At 42.0% G+C, this 20,510-nt stretch overlaps 1 protein-coding gene across 3 annotated transcripts in view; it reads left to right on the top strand.

Moving 5' to 3' along the window:
* Nucleotides 1-20,510, top strand: part of LOC111874178 (dopamine D2-like receptor) — a 476,109-nt gene that overhangs the window by 7,216 nt on the left and 448,383 nt on the right. The window contains exons 1-2 of one of the 3 annotated variants that reach the window (XM_033755364.1): nt 11,467-11,579; nt 11,991-14,209. The exons of 1 other annotated variant lie outside the window; for it this stretch is intronic. In XM_033755364.1, coding sequence (XP_033611255.1) covers nt 13,490-14,209 — 720 coding nt within the window. In that variant the 5' untranslated portion in view covers nt 11,467-11,579; nt 11,991-13,489. Of the gene's footprint in view, nt 1-11,466; nt 14,210-20,510 lie in introns of those variants that run through there. One more of the 3 variants, XM_023869454.2, reaches the window with a different exon arrangement.

The raw sequence follows: 20,510 nt of genomic DNA, 5'->3' as shown, positions 1-20,510 counted from the left end.
GAAACCAACAATGCGTAAGGTAAAGACAAATTCAACCCCGTGCTTAAATAAGGAAGCATTATGCCATGAAGACGCATGGGAGAAGTGAAGCTATATAGCTGGATGCACTGGATAGAGGTTAGTGGACAGCTTCTCGTGCCGGCCGCTTTAACCCCAGGAAAGAATCCCTGTGTCATATAAACCAAAAAATCTGATGATTTTAAAAACGAAAAATTGAAAAAGTTGTTCATTACACATACACACACACAGACAGACGAATTTAACGAGGAGGACCTAACGTGAGGAGCAGGCATTGTACAGCTTCTGGAAACGATTGCATCTAGTGAGTGTTCGTCTGAGCGAATATTTGCGAGGTTCAAGTTGAGATAAGCCTCGCTCTGTGAGAAACCTTGAGTGTATGATCCAGGCTGAAGTATCATCTGTCTTGGGATCGGACGTGACTGGAAAACGCGATGACTTCCATGACGAAGGAGATGTCACCACTAGTCAGCTTTGTACTTTGTCAAATTTCTTATATGAGAGAAGCGCTAGAGAATTTGATTGAAGACAAGTTTCAGTTCAGCGATTTATAGTTGCAGATGCAAATCCTCACCTGAGCAAGGAAGCAAATTGGATCGCACTGGCTGTCGAGAGATATCGTGTCACTATTACAGAGCGAACCAGACCGAAATTAGTTCTCAGTTTTACTGGTGATTACTTTGTGTGATTAAAACGTTGCACCATCAGCAATATTAGCTCGCTATAGTTTCCTTGAATTACTGCGTTATTCTGAAACGAAATAAGCGTAGCGGTTATGTACTGCTCTGTTCGTATCTCGGCCAAGACATAGACCATCCTGATTGAGGGCTTTTGTGGTTTTCATTAGCCCCTCGAGGCAAATGCTGTATCTTGAAATAGGTCACGACAATTTCATAGTATATTGTTTCAAAATTAATCATTCTTTAATGTCCCTAACATTCGACGCTACGTAGTCTGAGGCGTTGAGAGCGTCCTTAAATAGAAACAAACAAGTATAAATTAAAAAAGTAAAAGGTAAAACTATCCCTGTAACAGACCGTGGAGGCCCATAAGGTTGTGAGACGTCGAGGCTCCCACATTTTCTATACAGTTGGCTTACAGATGACGGTGAGGTTGTCAGCCTTACTCCCCGGCCGCCCCTTACCCCCTAGGAAGATTCCTGGTACTCATTTCTGTTAGAGGCTGACTCGACTCGAGGGTCATAGTGCGGCTGGAAGGATTAGGTCAATTGAAAAATCGAATGACCTCATCGGGAATTCAACCCGCGACCTGCCGGCTTGTAGCATAGTGCCTCAACTAACTACGCTACCGCGTGCCTCAATAAATATAAGTAGAAAACTGAAGTGCTCGGAGAAAAATCAATCGCAGTGCGCGACTTTGGCCACCAGAAGCCCCAAAGTTGCACTGCCTTGGACTGATCCAGGATCTGCGTCGTGACCAACCTTCTGAACTGTGGCATTTCCGGTGGTAAGTTTGTGCATTGGGCGAGATACCATCCAAGGCTATTTTCCGTTGGCGGAATTAAAATATCTACATAGGCCTATCTACATAGGCCTACCCATCCCTCCGATATATCTGTGCAGTATAATCCCTTCTTCCATTTCTTTCATAGGGTGGAACCAAGCCCCCAGGCCTCAATACTCCAATTCAGCTATAGCGGCTAGTGTATTATTTCTTTCCCTTTGGGACTGCACATTGGTAGGTACCTAAGCGCAAAAGTGTCCCAAGTTCATGCATTGCATCCTTTACGTTGTGAATATTAATCAATAGAACAGAGGGAATTCCATTTTGAGAATCTGATAGTCGCGCATCTATTCAGAATAGCTTCTCCCCTTATATGGAACTCGAAGGTTCATTACCGTGTTCACAAGAGCACGCCACTAGTCGCTCGAATTCACATTATGATAATCTTTTCCAGTGACGTTTATTTTAATAATTAAAAAGGTTAAGTTGTCTCTGTGATTGATTACTTAAACACCACGCCATAAAAAGTATGGGGGTGTCAAGGTATAACTCCACCCTTTTTACCCTCGATAATAGATGGAGGGGCGCGATCAGCTTCAAGCCCCAGGCTCCTGTTTATGCTAACACTACTCGTATTGTTAACGAACGAGATAACAACTTAACCACGCGGAGCAGATCCTTCTTGAGAAGCTAATAGTCGCTCATCTCGTCAGGAATTTGTAAGCATTTTATGACCCAGATTATTGAGAAATATTTCTACAACAGCCCACCACTCTTCCCTATCCTGGGCCAGTTTAACACAATCCAGATTTTCACATCCTGTTTCTTTGATATCATTCTACTGCTACAGTGCTGCATAAGGAAATAATCGCTAGATATTCTAAGACTCATATGAGGCGGGATAGCATAGTCGGTATAGCGACTGGCTACGGGCTGGACGACCGAGGGGTCGGAGTTCGAGTTCTGGTAGGGTCAAGAATTTTCATTTCTCGAAGTCGTCCAAACCATCGTCCATATCTGGAGTCCACCAAACCTCCTATCAAATGGGCACCGGGGGCTCTTTCCCCGGTGGTAAAGCGGCCGGGTTGTCAAGCTGACTACTCACCTCCAACTATTGCTGATGTCAATAAAATGTGGATCTATACATCAACTCCCCCAACGTCTTCATGGCGTAGTGCTTAATTAGTTGAGCACAGGGACAACTTTACCTTTTACCCATTTACGTCTAGGTCTTACAAGTAGTCTGTTTCTTTTGTTTTTCATACTAGAATATTTTATACATTCATCTTGTGTTCTACGAGTGCTACACGCCCCGCCCATCTCATCTTAAAGAAACAGTTACACTGTGTGAGCAAAGTTAAGTCTTTTCTGATGTGAAAGTAAGTGTTATATATAGTTACCACTGGCTTTTGGAAGGTTAAAGAGATTTGGTGCAATATTTCATAGTGATTACAATTGCTTCAGGGGCTTTTATTGTTTCGTTGACGAATTTTTGTACACACAGTGTGATTTGCACAACACACTATAACCTTGTTATTAATAATACATCCCAGGATTGTTGAAGCAGCAGATTTCTTTTGTCCCTTTGACAACCTCACATTTCATTTTGCATTACAAATGTGAACGTAGACAGTTTGGGAACCGTTGCTTAGTAACCAGCGGAACAAAGAAGCATCGAACTCATTCATGTTCCATACAAGGAGATCTGAAAAGCAATTTAACGTCGGCCAGTATACAGAAAGTAGGGGGAGATGGTGCCTTTGTAAAGGAGGAACTGATTGGCCACCGAGTTTTGCGGAACTTGGTCATATTGACCCCGAATTTTCAGTCATTTGCACCCGCTCGCCATGGGGTTCTTGTATCTCTTGTTAGTAATTCCACTAATTAACAAACTCATCAACGTATCGTGTTTCCTGAAATGAGGATAAGTGTACACTTGCTAAGCAAATATGTGGCTTACTGTTGTTACGAACTTGTGAAGTACGCCGTCACTATTACGTGCAAGAGCCACGTAACATTTTCATATCCTAACGTGGGCCCCACCATAAGTGATGCCTCAATGCAACAGGATGCTGAAATATAATAGTAAAGGTTTACGTTCAGCCACTATAAGACTGTTTTCACCGATTGTCGTACAGTATTTTAATTTTTTTGGTATTAATATTCGACATATTCATTTTTTCAATTTTAATTTTTCCCAAAGTTCCGAAGGGACAGCCGCCTCTTTCTCCCGGCATATTAGAGCTCAGGCACACAAGAAAAAAAAAACCCCAAGAACTTCTGCGAAGAACGAATCTCCCACTTTACTTTTATACGACACGGACCGCAAAGAAAACGACGCGTCCAACAATTCTTATATTGTGCATGTGTATTCGTTGCAGCGGTAACGTTTTTACCAAGCCGTTGCTTAGCAGCAGTAGGTGCATACACAAACAGACACACAGACTGATGGTAGAGATTTACGAAGTACGCCGTTGAGATGGTCTCAGGTGCAATGATAAACGGACAAAGTTTCGTAAAGATTGATTCAGGCATACAAAAGTAGTTAGACGGGGATTCACAACACACAGACAGCATGGTGATCGCATAAGCTTACTTCTATTTTTCAAAAATAAGGAAAGTAGGCTTAAAATAACTTTTACAAATATTATCAGTGGTGGGCTCATGTGAACGTTCATTATAACTTTTATATTAGAACAGGCAATTTCTGTGACATAAGCACCATTTTCATATTATGTTGCCATTTATGCCAGTCCCCGAAGAATTTTAATTCCGTATATTTTCAGGATCTAAATATTATATGTAGTTTTATTTTTATGCGTGCTACCTGTACGCCCATCATCTCCTTACATTACTAGATGAAGAGAACAAATTGTTAAGTTCTTCATTCGAATTTTCCTCACTGTACTTACTCTATTATAATTGTGATATAATATTGTCTTCGTGATCGTATCATAGCCCATGCCCTTAGATTCCGGATTCTGAACCTGGAGCCTTGGGTTCAATGCCGGATGACATCACGTGAGATTCTTGTTGGACGAAGTGGCACTAGAACATGTTTACCTCTGAGATGCTTCGGTTTTGCCATACTAGTCATCATTCGACAATTGCTCTATACGCATCTGTGACCACTCGATAAGTTGTGTGATGGTCCTGATCACGCAGCACATTATCATATCTTCATTTCGTAAATTTGGGGCTGTATCTCTGTCCCGACACTTGGCGGTTTGGAGAGCGAGGAATTCTTCATTTTTATTCCTTCCTTCATTCATTCATTCATTCATTCATTCATTCTTCTATCAACGACACTACATCCCTTTGTTGGGCCCCGGACTCTTCTTCAGTTTCGTAATATTTTTAACAAGACTGTAGGACTCTTTGGGTCGGTGATCAGCCCGTCGAGAGGCCACTTCCTACACACAGGACAACACAAACAGAATAAACGCACACACAGACATCTATGCCCTGAGTGGGATTGGAACCCACAATCCAAGCGATCCAAGCGTTCGAGCGAACGAAGACACTTCATGCCTTAGGCCGCGCGATCACTGTGAAGGGCATCCTTCATTTTACCGTTATAAACTTCTCCAATGTCTGGAAATTTCGTGGGATTATATTTCAGCTTACAGTGTCTTTTGTTATTAGATGATACAACGAAAAAATGAAGCCATGTTGCTCTAAACTACTTCAATATTAACTTACAGACAAGGGTAGTAATGCAAAATCCAAAAGTTTGCTAATTATAGCTAAGAGGCCGGTAGCTTCCTGTATCTCATAGCCCCTACATATCGACCATAAAGTGTATAAAAGCTCTACACTAACAAAGAACTTTGTACTTTCCTGCTACGCGGACTTGTATAACCTTTAAAGATAATAAATGAACCATAATCAAGTTAAGAATTGGCCACGTATTACCAAAACATCGCCCGAGATAAATTCTGTTTCAACTGTCTGAAAAACATTTAGTGCTTAAACTTCCATGGATCGTGGATAATGTTACATGATGTAGGCATAAAAGTGTAATGGACCGTATCAGCATTAGTCCTTGCAATTTAAATCCGTGACATGTAACATTGGTTTCAGTTGATGTCGCCGTAGTAACACGCCCTGTGTTTAGTAAGAAGTACATGCAGTAGTGAGATAAGTAGACTAAAAAATAAAGTTCTTTGAAATTTCGAAGACGAAATTGTTAAAAAATAATCAAACTTCGTGAAAAATTCTTAACGTCAGTAGTACGAATATTTCTATACTAACTGTACTTGGTAGAATAACAATATGCACTAAGCAATCCTGTTATGTAGAGGAATATTTTCCGGCAAATGCGACCGCAGCAATGGCTGCAACTGCTGCCACATTCTTCTGTTATTCGTAACTAATTTCGAACTTAAGGCCGCGCCATAGCTCAAGCGGTTAGTCGCTGGCTTCCCAGCGCTGCGGCCCGGGTTCAATCCTGGGTCTGGTCAAGTGGGATTTGTGGTGGACAAAGTGGCGCTGGGGCGGTTTTTCTCCGAGTACTTCGGTTTCCCCTGCCAATCTTCATTCCATCAAATGCTCCATCATCATAATTACCCGGGGCAGACTACAATAGGCCAATCAGTGGCCACCGTGCCGAGTGGACCCAATTGGACTCCACCCCCCCCACTAAGCAAATTAAAAAAAATCTGACTTACATAACGACAGAAGGGGAAGTCTTAGATATTACGTGAAAGGATTCGCTGATGTACCGATTCTTTGGATGCGGGCGTCTAAAAATTAACTGCACACAAAGTTGTCTCTGTGTTTAACTAATTAAGCACCACGCCATGAAGACGTATGGTAGGGAGGAGGTATAGCTGTACACATTTTTGACCTGGGCGCTAGATGGAGGTGATCGGCCGCTTTAACCCCGGGAAAGAACCCCCGGTATCCATTGGATTGGGTAGGTGGGCCCCAAAACCGTCCTAGATAACGTGGAGAAGAGGAAAATTCTTGCCCTCACCGGTAACCGAACTCCGACCACTGGGCCGTAGAACCCGTAGCCAGCCGCTGTATCGAATGGGCTATCGAGGTTCACAAATTAACTACAAATAAATAATGTAATTGCTTATGTAAGATATAACATGTAAAGTAAATAAAGCAAAGCTATCCCTGTAACAGGCCGTGAAGGCCTATAGGGTTGTGAGATGTTGAGGGTCCCACATTGTTTAGACAATCGGCTCACAGATGACGGTAAAGTTGTCAGCCCTACGCTCCGGCCGCCTGTTACACCCAAGAATATTCCTGGTATTCATTTCTGTTAGAGGCTGAGTCGACCCCAGGGCCATAGTGCGGCTGGCAGGATTAGGTCAATTGAAAAAAAATCCAGTGACCTCATCGGGACTTGAACCCGCGACCTTCCGGCTTGTAGCATAGTGCCTCAACCAACTACACTGCCGCTTGCCCCCAAATATAACATGACGTTCTTGAACTTAGGTTTTCTCTCCGGGAGTTTATTGTATGACTTCGTCCTTTAGGAATACGTCACGAGTAACACACAGGGTTTTGTAACGTTTCGGCACACATTGTAGTTGCCGTCTTCAGTGAATCGTCCGTTGTCACCACTTCATGGCGCCTCCAGAGTTTGCGGTGGAGGAGGCGGTCTCCTGAATAGGGGTTATGAATGTTGTAAATAAGCACTACCCGATAGCCAAGGGGTTGTCCTCCATTTTGATGGTTTGGCATGCGACCAACACCACATCGTAAAGTCAAGCTTCTTACAAAATGTTACATAAGGTCATGGACTTAGGCTGATTATTTGGATTAAACTCGATCTTAAAGGAATATGAGGAGAGGGTGTGTACTCGATTAATCTGGCTCACGATAGACAACAGTTAAGGACTTTTGTGAACACAATGAGCCTTCGGATTCCATGAAATGCTGCGAATTTTTTCAGTGGTTGAACATCTGTTGGCTTCTCAAGGACTGAACTGAATGGACTTAGCTGGGATAATGTCAACTCACCCTGAAGATGGCAAGTGTAATATATTCCGAAATGTTGAAAGTCTTAAAAATGTTTTGGGGGCGTATTTCCAAAAGCCGAAGTCATTTGATAATACAACACTTCAACCTCCTAACGTAGACACACGAAATTCAGTGCACTGCAAGGAACAGACGCTCATTGCTGGTACTTGTTATCACGTTGAAGTTCTAAGGTGGAAAGATTGTGACTTAACGTACACTCCTATGTCCTCTTAGTAGACTGTACAGCTGCTGTTGTGTGCCCACATCGGATGGGAGGTACAGGTAAAATTGTCCCCGTGCTTATCTAGTCGTAATTAAGCACTACGTCATAAAGGCGTATAGGGGAGCGGATATGTAGATCCACTTTTTCTTGACCTCGGCACTATTTGGATGTGAGTGGTCAGCTTCACCCCCCGGTCGATTTACCCCCGGAACCCACTGAGTAGGAGCCTGGGTGGGCCCCAGAGCCGATATGGATAACGTGGAGTAGAGAAATCCTACCCCCACCGGGACTCGAACTCCGACCTCTCTGTCGTACAGCCCGTAGCCAGTCGCCATACCGACTGCGCTAGCCCGGCTCCTCATTGGATGGGAGACATAACGGAATCTCGTGAATGTACTGGTGTCGCTTTCCGCTTTTGTGCATTTTTATACCGGCTTTGGACAGCCTTGACCGCCTCTACGGTCTAGTGGTCAGAGTTCCTGGCTACAGAACCAGAGGTCCCGGGTTCGATTCCCGGTGCTACCAGATTTTCTGAGAAATAGTGGGTCTGGAACGAGGTCCACTCAGCCTCTTGAGGATAATTGAGGAGCTGTTTCAACGAAATAGAGGCTCCGGTCTAGAAAAACGAGATTAATGGCTGTGGGGATCGGTTGCTCTGACGACCCGACACCCTCTATCCGCTAAAGTTGGCACTTACTTCGCCGGCAAGCGGTGGTCGCTCGGTCGGTATAGTTCGCTTGCGGACTACAGGTCACGGGTTTTTTGGACAGCCTTTCAAAGACCATTCTCAACTTCACATGTACAAATGCCATTTCTGCTCCTAACAGCTGAGGTGTTCTAATAATTCCAATATAAGCAAGCGTACTTCTTACAGCTTGTCTTTGAAGAGTCAGCTGACTCGATATCAAATAATCGAAATTCCATCCCACATGGATACGCATAATAAAATAAAATAAAATTTCGCCTTGAAATTGCCGACTAAAATTGATCAAAGACAGCTACTCTTAATTAAACTGTACAGAGTAAGAAGTGTTTGAATACAGTGTTGTCTGAATTATTTTTCAGTATAATGAATTTTGTCTCTTTATGCGGTGACGCGAGCAGAGAAGTGGCTTAGTCCCCTCAGACTTGGCGGCGCTGCCAACGGGAGCTATCGGAGTACCCAGTGGAGATTTGAAGCTGATGGTGAAGCTTCGTAATTCGGTCTTCTAGGTTTTAACACTCTACAGTGTGGTTAGTGTTTACCACGTTTCGTAGTAACATATTGCCTCCATCTTTCGGGGCATATGTGAGACTAAATTTCTACCTGGATTGTGGAGCCAGTATATTTCTCCAAAACGTTGGTAATCACCTACCCGACTCTAAGGTGTCACAACCTAAGAGATCGTAATATCAGTACCTGTCAATTAATTAGTAACCTATGGGATCTATGACGGGGGAATCGGGGTTCGGTTCCGGTTATGGGCAAGGAATTTTCCTCTTCTCCACCATGTCCAGACCGGTTCTGCGGCCCATTCAGCCTTCTATACAATGGATACTGGAGGCTGTTTCTTCAGGGGTAAAGCAGTAGGGACGTGAAGCTGACCACTGTCCTACATCTAGTGAGGAGATCAAGAATGGTGGACCTATATTTCCACTCCCCCATACTTCTTCATGGGTTGGTATTCAGTTAATAAACTCCAGGAGTAACTTTCTAAAGGCAAATGTGCCTGAGATTACTTCTCAGTCAGGCACACTGAATTATGATGTTTTTGTCACATGCATTAAGGGTGTAAACAGAAAGTGCATGGGAAATGGTTTTAGGCTAGGGAGGTAAATATTCCAGCGTGGTTGCAGAAAGCGAGTTAGACTAAACAAAGGATAATTAATTTCACATAATCTTTGCTGACTTTATGTTTTCATGCGTACAGTATCCATATTTGCACACAAGGATTCTGGGTGAGCAAGCTGATAATATGCACAGATACAACATAAATAAAGGGATTTAATTGTATGGTGTTGCCATGCCGCTGCAATCCCGTCGGAAATTTCAGCGAACCAGTCTTGTCCAGCTCGCATTTCAAGTATGTTTCACTGCATCATAAATCGAACACCCTGTATAGGCTTATGCGTACTTAATTATTTTTCAATTAAAATATAAACTAAAAGACTCAGAATGTCCGTTTGCTTAAGTCTGTTGCATACCAACACGTGTGGGGGTGTGGAGGAATAGCTTGACGCATTCGTAACCTTAGAACTTGACGGAAATGCGTGGGCAGCATCAAAAGCCGGCCGCTTTACATCCCAGGAAAAACACCGGTAGGCCTATCCTTCGTATACGAGAGTGACTAAGGGAATAATACAGTAGCCTGATACAGAATGAGCGATGCTTTATATTCGGGTGGGCTCAAGTTCAGATCTCAGTTCAGTGACTGCCTGTCGTGGTTAAGGTTTTTCGTGTATTTTTTGAGTCCATTCAGACAAATTCGGGGTCAGAATCTCAAAACAGGCTGCTCTGGCCTCCTTTCACGTCTTTCGCAATTCATTATTCACTTCTTATCCTACTGGAGCACGCGGTAGCGTAGTTGGTTGAGACACTATGCTACAAGCCGGAAGGTCGTGAGTTTGATTCCCGATGGGTGTTTTTTTTTTCAATTGACCTGATCGTTCCAGCCGCACTATGGCCCTGGGGTCGAATCAGCCTCTAACAGAAATGAGTACCAGGAATCTTCGTGGGGGTAAAGGGCGGCCGGCACGTAAACCTCACAACCTTACCGTCGTCTGTGAGCCGATTGTCTAGAAAATGTCGGAGCCTGGACGTCACACAACCCTATGGGCCTCCACGGCCTGTTACAGGGACAGGTTTACCTTTTTATTTTTACCTTATTGTCCTGTCATGTGTTTAGCGGAATCATTTCAGTTTATTGTGGGAATCGTATTCGCTGATTAACTGGCTGACTTTTTTTATTGCTAGTGGGGTGGGACTAAGTCCCTTGTACTGCGGCCACTTCTGGCCTATTGTACCAGCCCCAGATGATAGGTGGGGGTGATTGTGGAGCAATTGGTGGGATGAAGATTGGCAGGGGAAACCGAAGTACTCGGGGGAAAACCTGCCCAGCGCCACTTTGTCCACTACAAATCTCACTTGACCAGACACGGGATCGAACCCGGGCCACCGCGATGGGAAGCCAGCGACTAACCTCTTGAGCTATGGCGCGGCTGGCTAACTAACTGACTAGTCAACCAACTAACTATATGCAGCCGAATCACTCTTGAGAAGTTAACCCCCTAGATAATCAAGAAAGTGACATAATTTTAAGGAAGGCGGAACCTCACAGTAGCTTGAGACTGGCAACCTCTTCTGAGTCAGATTAATCCAGTCCACCGTCTAGCATTTTATTTCTTTGAAATCCATGCGAATATGATTGTGCCATCTACTTTTATTTATTTCATAAGGTGTCTTTCCTCCGGTTTTCGTACGAAGAATTTGTAACAATTTACCTTCTCTGATATGCATGCTACATACCCCGCCCTATTATTTGACGTATAATCTGAACTGCTGACACTGTCACATAAATCATAAATAAATAAATAATGAAGATAAACATAAACCAGTCTCCAGTAAATAAAACTTATAGCTGGGGTGTATGTAATATTTCAGTGCTCGTTCGTGATTCCATTTGTTTGCTTGTTGAAACCAGAGGGTTAAATTTTGGGGGTGGTAGTGGGGTGAGGGCGTCACCCTGGCCCGCGCAGGGTCTGTAGGACGCCTCGCTACTAGTTTAAGTAGTACAGTGCCGGGCGAGGCCGACGTCGGACGCTTCTCGACGCAAGAATGGCAGGCATTTGTGTGTCGTTATAGAAACCGCGATTGGACACAGTGACATCAGCTCAAAACAGATATCAATGATTGAAGGTTGCTCTCATTCACGACTTTGTCGTAGTTGAAATGTTTTCTTATTTTCATAGAACTGACTTAAGTTTGTGTGTGTAAATAATATAATACGCGACAACGAATTATTACGTTGAAAGATATTAAGATATATACTAATTTCAATAGACTTCATTAATGCCACTTATTAATAACAGTGTCAGTGGCAATTTTGAGTGTTTCCAGAAAAAAATATGCAAATTATTTTTAAATGACCTGTTCTGAAAATAAGAGTTTAAACATTATGGACTAATTATAAAAGGGAAAGAAATATATTGGCGGACATTAACATTTTTATTTATTTCATAAGTTTATAGAAAATATATTATATTTAGCATAATACATCGGCAATTTAACCTCAGTAATGTCCTTTCAAAGATATTCTTGTCATTACAGTTCTGCATAGTTTCTTTTGTCATACCAACTTCTTAAATATTGAACTAGTTCTTCTTTTAATTAACCCGTTATAGAATAAACAGTATCGACAGTGGTTACATAGAGGTTTTAGTACATGTAACTGGCAGCTAGTTGCCACACAGTTGCTCGCTTACTGTACACGACACCAAGGTTTGTTTGTTTGTGTACGAATGTGTGTCTTAATTGTGTAAATACAAGGCTTGTGTTTCGTCTTCAGTGCGTCAGTCACTTGTTTCAGATGTTGCTCTTACTATCACCAACAAGTGTAGTCTCAAAACAATAGTGAAACACGTAAGTACAACGCGGTTATATCTAGTATATGTACGAGTCTCATATGACAATTAATTGTGACTTTAAAAAACGAATATATACATGTGTGTGGTCTTTATGTTGAACGATTTCGTATGAAACACATGGATATGTAATGCTGTTTGGACACAAGTTAATAACTGTGATCTCACATGCTTAATGATGGAACGAAATGTTGAAAGTCACATCGGCACGTGACTGATGATTTTCGAGATAACAAAAATGTAGTGAATTTTTGACATTTTCAAATTAACTCTAAATTGGTTTAATATGAATTATAAACCATAATATGTGTAATACATGCAAAGAAACGATAATATAATGGTGCATTTTGGATAAACAAGGAATTAATTTTGGTGCCGTAAAATAAGAGATTGTACAACTTTTATATTTAGTAGTCGGACATATTGAAAATTTGTAAATTCTTCGGGTGTAACTCAGCTAGCGTCGTTTTATATATGTTGCAAACTTTGAAAATAGGAGAAAACATTTTATTTGTTGGTATAATAAAATGTTTGATTTTTATAAAAGGCATTTTGGCTGCTTAAAATATAACATGATGTAATGTCGAGGGTTTATTGAACGAACCTAAAATGAAATTATATGGAATATTAATTTAAACATTATATCAGAACACAAAATATACTTCATGGAATTTAATTTTACGTACATAAATATTTAATCCAGCGTTTGAAGAGTTCAGTATTTCTTCAGATATATGATGAGGAATGTTCTGGTTCTGCTTTTATGTAAATTCAAAATTAATTCTCGTATCATAATTACAGAGACAATTCATGTCAAGCTTTAGTCTGTGTAGTGACCTACGGACTTCTGAAGTGATTTCGAAACAACCTGTGACATCCCCAGGGTAATAAATATCAAAATGATGTATGTTCAGTAATGTAGGCAGTTGGCACGGATCTGACAATTCACAACCGATGAGCAACAATGCCATCGATTAGCATGGATAAAACCACCCCAACCCCCACGCAGTGCTTCGGGCGTATAAGTTATCATTAAAATTGTCAATGACAATGCGTGTGTCTGTGGTTGTATAAATCAGTTTGTCTGCAATCTCCACGAATTGTAAACAGTACAGCCCAAGTCATAGAAGAACAAAGTAGCCGGAGTGAGACATATAGAAATACCAACAATAAACAACTGTCGAAATGACAACAGAAAACACGGGAACAAGTAACAATCAGATGACGAATGCAACAAAATCATTATTATCCATGGTGATATCATCATCATCATCATCATCATCATCTTTGTTAAGAGGCGATAATGACCACAGCGAAGAGTGGAATGAAAAGTTTGTTCAGTCAAATCAACAACAGCAACAACAACATTTTGAACATAAAAACGAAACAAAACATAATATACTGTCATCTGTTGATGGATGGACAACATTCAACGTTTCTAATAACTACGCAACAATGACTTCAACTATCAACAATACAAGCGAAGATATATCGACGTTCTTACACAATGCCTTTTACAATATTTCTTTGAATTCAACAAATTCCGTTGTGTTTTTCGCTGAAGATGTTGGTGATTATTTTTTAAATAGTAATAATGGTTTTAACAGTACGTTTGGGGTGCAGAGTGTGATGGGCCTGTTTGACCCGCAATCGAATTGTAATACGTCGTGGATAAACAGTTCATGCAGCAATGGAACATTAGGTGACGTGGCGTCGGCCTATAATTACTGGGCCCTCATTCTTGTGCTGTTTCCCATCTTCACGCTGTTTGGTAACGTCCTGGTCATCATGGCTGTGTGCAGAGAGAGAACCTTGCAGACTGTCACCAACTATTTCATTGTCAGCCTCGCCATAGCTGATCTCCTGGTGGCCGTAGTTGTCATGCCTTTCGCGGTCTATGTCTTGGTGAGTAAAACACATTCTTTTATACAGAGGGACTCACTCGGAATACTCACATGATTAATAATTATAAACCGCATAATAATTTATTGATGGAACTGGAACGTGGCAAGTGCATATCTTTGTAGATGTGGAGATAATTGGGGAACACGAGATGTTAAGATTTGTCTCCTTCTGCCTGGAGACAGGCTCCAACTGCTGTATTCCTTATTGGGACGCTGGCTTCAGTATTCGCTAACAAGAAGCGCCCTGTCGCCCTGTCTCTCCAGTGGAAGAAAACCAATTAAACACTCGAATTATCTTCCCGAGCACGAAGGTTTATCCTCGCAAAGTTTCTTTTTCATATGTAAATTATTGTGTGATTTATAACTATTAATTCAGAGTCTCTTCCGAGTGAAATATTTGATGCTATTAAAAAAAAAGGACAGCAATTTCTACCGGATTTTAAAATATCTTATTACAGCTTAAGAATTCAGCGATGTCTCTGAAGCCTACTTTTGCAGAACTTCACCACAGTCTAACTAAATATGTCCATATAGCGGCGTTCTTTCCGTGAGGCTAATATTCGCTCACAGTGTTACATGTGGGCATCCTGCTGCGTTCATGCATCACGCGCTCGTTCATTTCCGTTTCTAATGCAATCTAAAATTGTAAGTTTTGAGGTTTTCACGGCGATGACTATGAAGAAAGTCGTCTTGTGTGTTTAGGCGCCAAAACGAAGAATACACGGCGCCTAAACCCAGAAGGCGACTTTCTTCAATCTAAAATTGTTTACAATTTTTTTCTTTAAATTTACATTAAAATCACACCAATTCCTACATGTTTCAGCCCTACTTGGATGTCTTCAGAAAATTGTTCACTTATTGAAACTGTCGTAGTCAGTGCATTACATGCTGTTGCATGCCTCTGTTTGAGAACTAAACCCTCTTTCCGTTCCGCATTATTTCCTTTTGCGGCGTCCATGTGTGTTCTCGCTGCTTGGGCGTATGTCCCTTGTATTACAATACAGTTGTACGAGTAATACAAGGGACCTGCGCGGAAGAAGGAGAATATTTTATTTTCAAAAAAACACATTTCAGTGTGAACAAGATATGCATCTGCATGGAACACACTATTGTATTTTGTACTGTATTGGAGAGGGTGGGTTTCCCCATGCACTTAGACCAACTGTTGGTCCATTGTGCGTCCCCCTATGATATTCTACCAGTATCTATTCCCTACCGGTACTGGTGCGTGCCATCAGTCCCGACTCAGCCAGCGAGTTCGGCCTCTACTGGCTCAGCGGTATCTCGATGCTTCTTCCATCTACCAGAGGCGTTAGAGACTACTGTTGGGAGGGAAATGCCCTGAATTTGGCTTAAAGTCCCTCCCGGAGGACTTGTTCCCTGAATTTTTCCGTCCTTAAAAATTCCACGACCTCCGCCGGGTTTGAACCCGCGTACCTTGAGTCACGAGGTGGGAACGTTACCCTTAGACTACGGAGGCCGCTATGGAACACACTAACTTGCCATTTAGTGCATTGCGACTGTTTCAGTAAGTGAACAGTTGCCTGAAGGTAGGTCCGAAACAAGTAGCAATTGATGTGACTTTGATGCCATTTGAAATAAAAGAAAGATTGTGAAGAGTTTTGTGTTGCGTTAGGAACGGAAATGAACTAGCGAGTGATATTTGCTCAGTTTTTCAGCCAATTCCTGGTTTAATTTATTGTGTTTAAAGTTACCGTGTTAACAAAACTGTACAGTAGATTCCTCTCTTGAAGGATGGAACTTTTCGTTACGGATTTAGAATTCCAGTCTCTAGTGCTCATATCTACGTTAGTCTTTTGAAGCGTGAATTTCTTCTAAGTATTAATTAAAAACTAAATTCCTACAGCGTAAGAAATGGGGACGCGCGGTAGCGTAGTTGGTTGAGGGGCTATGCTACAAGCTGGTAGGTCGCGGGTTCAAGTCCCGATGAGGTGATTGGATTTTTTTCAGTTTACCTAATTCTTCCAGCCGCACTATGGCCCTGGGGTTCACTCAGCCTCTAACAGAAATGAGTGCCAGGAATTAATTAAATCATTTTTCTGGGGAGTAAAGCGCGGCCGGCGCGTAAGGCTGACAACTTTACAGCCATCTTTGAGCCGATTGTTTAGAAAATGTGGGACCCTCAACGTCTCACAACCCTATGGGCATTCACGGCTTGGTACAGGCATAGCTTTACTTTTACTTACAGCGTAAGAAATACGTTGTTTCTTCACGGAAATCACCAACGGTTAATGCTGTTAGGAAAAGATCTCTGTTTATTCAGAAAAATCTACCAAAACTTGTATACTGCGTCGGTAAAACGCAAGTTTTCTTTAATGTTAAAACAACTTGAATATATAGTTAACACTGAGATTCAAACGGCTACATATTCCGTAAAATATGATTCTTTGTGAATCACAAGTTATTTTCATTCCTGCTGCACTAGTTATGACATCAAAGAGAAACAAATTTGCTTCAGCTTACCGATATCAGGAATTCACTTCTTTGGTTTAGGGACTTTGCTTTGAGACCCTTCTTCACTTGCATGTGTACAGCGCAGGTAGAACACCAACACTGAAGAACACCCCGGTAATGTCTGTATGCTCTCACCGAGCAAGTTGTGTCAGAAGGTATCGATCTGATTGGAATTCGAGAGGCGCTCTTTCGAATCTCGGCCGAGGCACTGACTGGCATTCTTCGTGGCTTTCTTCAGTCTCTCCACCCAGGCCTGAATATGCCTTAATATTAGACCCGAAACGTCTGCAAAATTGTATCCATTTTATTCATTAATCGTCCATTTATTTGATGTTATATTCGCATATTCTGAATTTACGACGGCGTCGTTAAATAAGCTAAAAATATAGCGACTGGCTACGGGCTTGACGACCGAGGGTTCGGAGTTGTAGTCTCGGTATGGTCCAGAATTATCTTTACCCACAGCTTCCAGACCGGCTCTGAGGCCCACCCAGCTTCCTCTCCAGTGGGTTCCGAGATCATTTTCCTTGGGGGTAAAGCAACCGGGGCGTGAAGCTGACCACTCACCTCCAAGTAGTGCCGAGTTTAAGAAAATATGGATCTATAAATCCACTCCTTCATAAGCTTTCACGGCGTAGCGCTAAACTAGTTAGGCACAGGCACAAGTTTACTTTACTTTGACACTTTAAATATTCGATATAACTAAAGGATAGTCTACAATTCAAAGGTTGCAGTAGACACCATTTACATTAATATTAAGTAAAACTGCATTATGCTCACAACCTTTATTTACGTACTCCGTGTGATTCTCACATTGAACAGCAATTATTTCCTTAAACAGCGTTAACAGATTGGCGGTTGTCATGGAGACGCAACGTATTTCCTGTGAGGTACGAACCGAACACTTCACATTACGTCAATTTCAGGCATCAAAAGTAAACATGAATCGCACCTTCGGTTGCAAAGAACGACGGGAAACTATTTGTGTTTGACCCAGTATTGATGCCTCATGGCAGTTGCACTGACAGTTACAGCTGCAGCCTCGTCTTTGCCACTCTCAGACTTCAGTGGGTTAATAAAACATCTCATGTACAGACATTACTTTCAAGGCAGTTCAGTGAAGTTCTTTCTAATGTTAGAAAAGTTACGATTGCAGGGAGCTGCACAGTGAGCAATTTCGTGACTTAAAACGGCTGTTTTAGTGTTCTTTATCCATTTACTCATATTTAACTACTTATGATCAGCAAGGGAAAGCGGTAGCATAGTTGGTTGAAGCACTATGCTACAAGCCGGAAGGTAGCTAGTTCGATTCCTGATGAAGTCATTGCATTTTTCAGTTGACCTAACCGTTTCAGCCGGACTATGGCCCTGGCGTCGTCTCAGCCTCTAACAAAAATGAGCACCAGGAATCTTCCTGGGGGGGGGGAGGAGTAAAGGGCGGCTGGCCAGCGCGTAAGGCTGACAACCTCACCGCCACCTGTGAGCCACTTGTCTAGAAAATGTGGGAACCTCGACGTCTCACAACCCCACGGGCCTCCATGGCCTGTCAACAGGGATAGCTTTACGCTTACCTTATGATCAGCCAAATTTTCATTCAAAGCTAGAACGTGCATGATGGCTGGGCAGGAATTTGTAAGGAGACCGTTTTGGCTGGAGGCACCGCGGAAACTTAAGCAATGTTGGCCGCCATTGCACCGCAGTACGAGTTGCGCAAACATGTCTACCTAGTTTTGTGAGATTTAATCGTAGATAGGGAAGTAGAAGGTTATATCATAAGCCTGATAAAGAAAAGTAAGGGGGGATACAGAGTCACACACAGACAAAGGTAATTGCATAAGCCTTCCTCTTTTTTAAGAATAATGGAAATAGGCTACAAAAATTAATATTAAAAATAGATATGTTGAGGATTCAAGCAGCTCAGGACTGCAACAAGCGATGTAATTTTGTGAACAAGGGAATGAACATTCGTGCCGCGTAAAAAGCTTGGAATTTATTGACGAGTTGAACTTCTCAAGATAGGCTCTGTTCCATTGAGTTTTGCTGTGTTAACGTTAATTAAGGATGTGCCTGTTGGTTGGGAATGTAGCTCGCATTTGGACAACAGCGTGTGCACAATGAATGGCGAAGACGAAGTATGATGTTAGAACCGGGTTTATAGGAATACTTCAAGTTTCTAGAACGTGAAGTAAATGCAGTGACGTCTTTGATTCTTCAGCATTTAATGTGTTGTTAGCTAGTTTCTTTAATTACGTATTTTTATAAGCTGTTTTGTAGAAACGGGTTTCCCCCCAGCAGAAAGAGATAAATAGTTCATTAAACTGGAAAACTCTGCTGTGGAAAGCGAATGCAAACTTAAGTTTCTTTATTGTGTTGAATAGGTGCTATTCTGCAACACCCTACACTTGCTCGTGAGAATTTCCGATGGTAAAATGTGATTACAGAATTCTGCTTTAATTGTCTGAAATTTCATGCGCACTACATACTATCAACAACAAACAAAACAAACTTAGTGGCTTTAGTCCGCAAGCGAACTATAACGACCGAGCGACCGTAGCTTGTCGGTGAAGTAAGTGCCAAGTTTAGCGGATAGAGGGTGTCGCGGTCAGCGCAACGAATCCCCACGGCCGTTAATTTCGGTTTTCTAGACCGGAGCCGCCACTTTTCCATATATAGCTTTTCAGTTATCCTCACGAGGCTGAGTGGACCCCGTTCCAGACTCACTACTTCTCAGAAAATCTGGTAGCGCCGGGATTCGAACCCGGGACCTCTGGATCTGTAGCCAGGAACTCTGACCACTAGACAACAGAGGCGATTCATTACATACTATCAGGGGGCTGAATTTGCTACTGCATACCCAGCTTAACGTATTGTTGATGTGAAGGCTTTTTTCAGTTATGTCTACAGACGGACTGGGAGCCCATATCCATCCGTCCGTCCTGGATTGGTAATCGGATTTATTGCACACTCATACATATCGTGACTACACTTTACAAATCACATGAAAGACCGTAGCAACATTTCTTATGGGAAATTCAGAGAAAATTCTTTCTTAAAATATGAGAGGAATTTTATATTCCGTAAGAGCACTGGGCAGAGTGTAAATATTGTACTGTATCTGCTGTCAGGTTGCAGCTCCGTTTGTTTATTCCCAGCTGCCACCAAGTTAAATTTAAATAAACTCTGTATCTGACTATGCATGCATGTAGGGCCGCGCCATAGCTCAAGTACAATGTAGCATGGAGTCAACTCGCATCTAAACGTTGTTTTTGTTACCATGTTATAGGACAAAGCTGTAAAAATTTTAAAAGTCCTCAGCATATTCATTACAAAGATCAGTCAGTTAATGTTTTAGACGAAAGTCGCTGCATATTTTGAGAAATATACGAACCCCTAGGATGTTGCATAGCGTTTAAGGGTTCTGTAGATATAGTATTGCCGATGACAATGACCGCACCGTCTTAAGGCATGAACTGTTTTCGCCCGCTCGAACGCTGGGATCGTGAGTTCGAATTCCACTTAAGGCATGGATGTCTGTATGCGTTTATTCTGTGTATAGGTAGCGGCCTTGCAACAGGCTGATCCCCGTCCAAGGAGTCTTACCGACTCTGTATAGGATTAAGTAACTGAAAATGCGGCCAAGGCCCAACAAAGGGCTGTAGAGCTATAGATAAATAGATGGGTAGATAGATAGGTAGATAAATATATACATAGGTAGATAAATATATAGATAGGTAGGTCGATAGGTAGATAAATATATACATAGGTAGATAGATATAGATAAATTAATGGTTACCACTGCCATGTAAAAGTTTAAATAAAACCGATGA

Source organism: Cryptotermes secundus, unplaced genomic scaffold, assembly GCF_002891405.2.
Source record: "Cryptotermes secundus unplaced genomic scaffold, Csec_1.0 scaffold26, whole genome shotgun sequence".
Classification (NCBI taxonomy): domain Eukaryota; kingdom Metazoa; phylum Arthropoda; class Insecta; order Blattodea; family Kalotermitidae; genus Cryptotermes; species Cryptotermes secundus.
The sequence above is the reverse complement of the archived record's forward strand: the minus strand, read 5'-3'. Positions and strand labels throughout refer to the sequence as shown.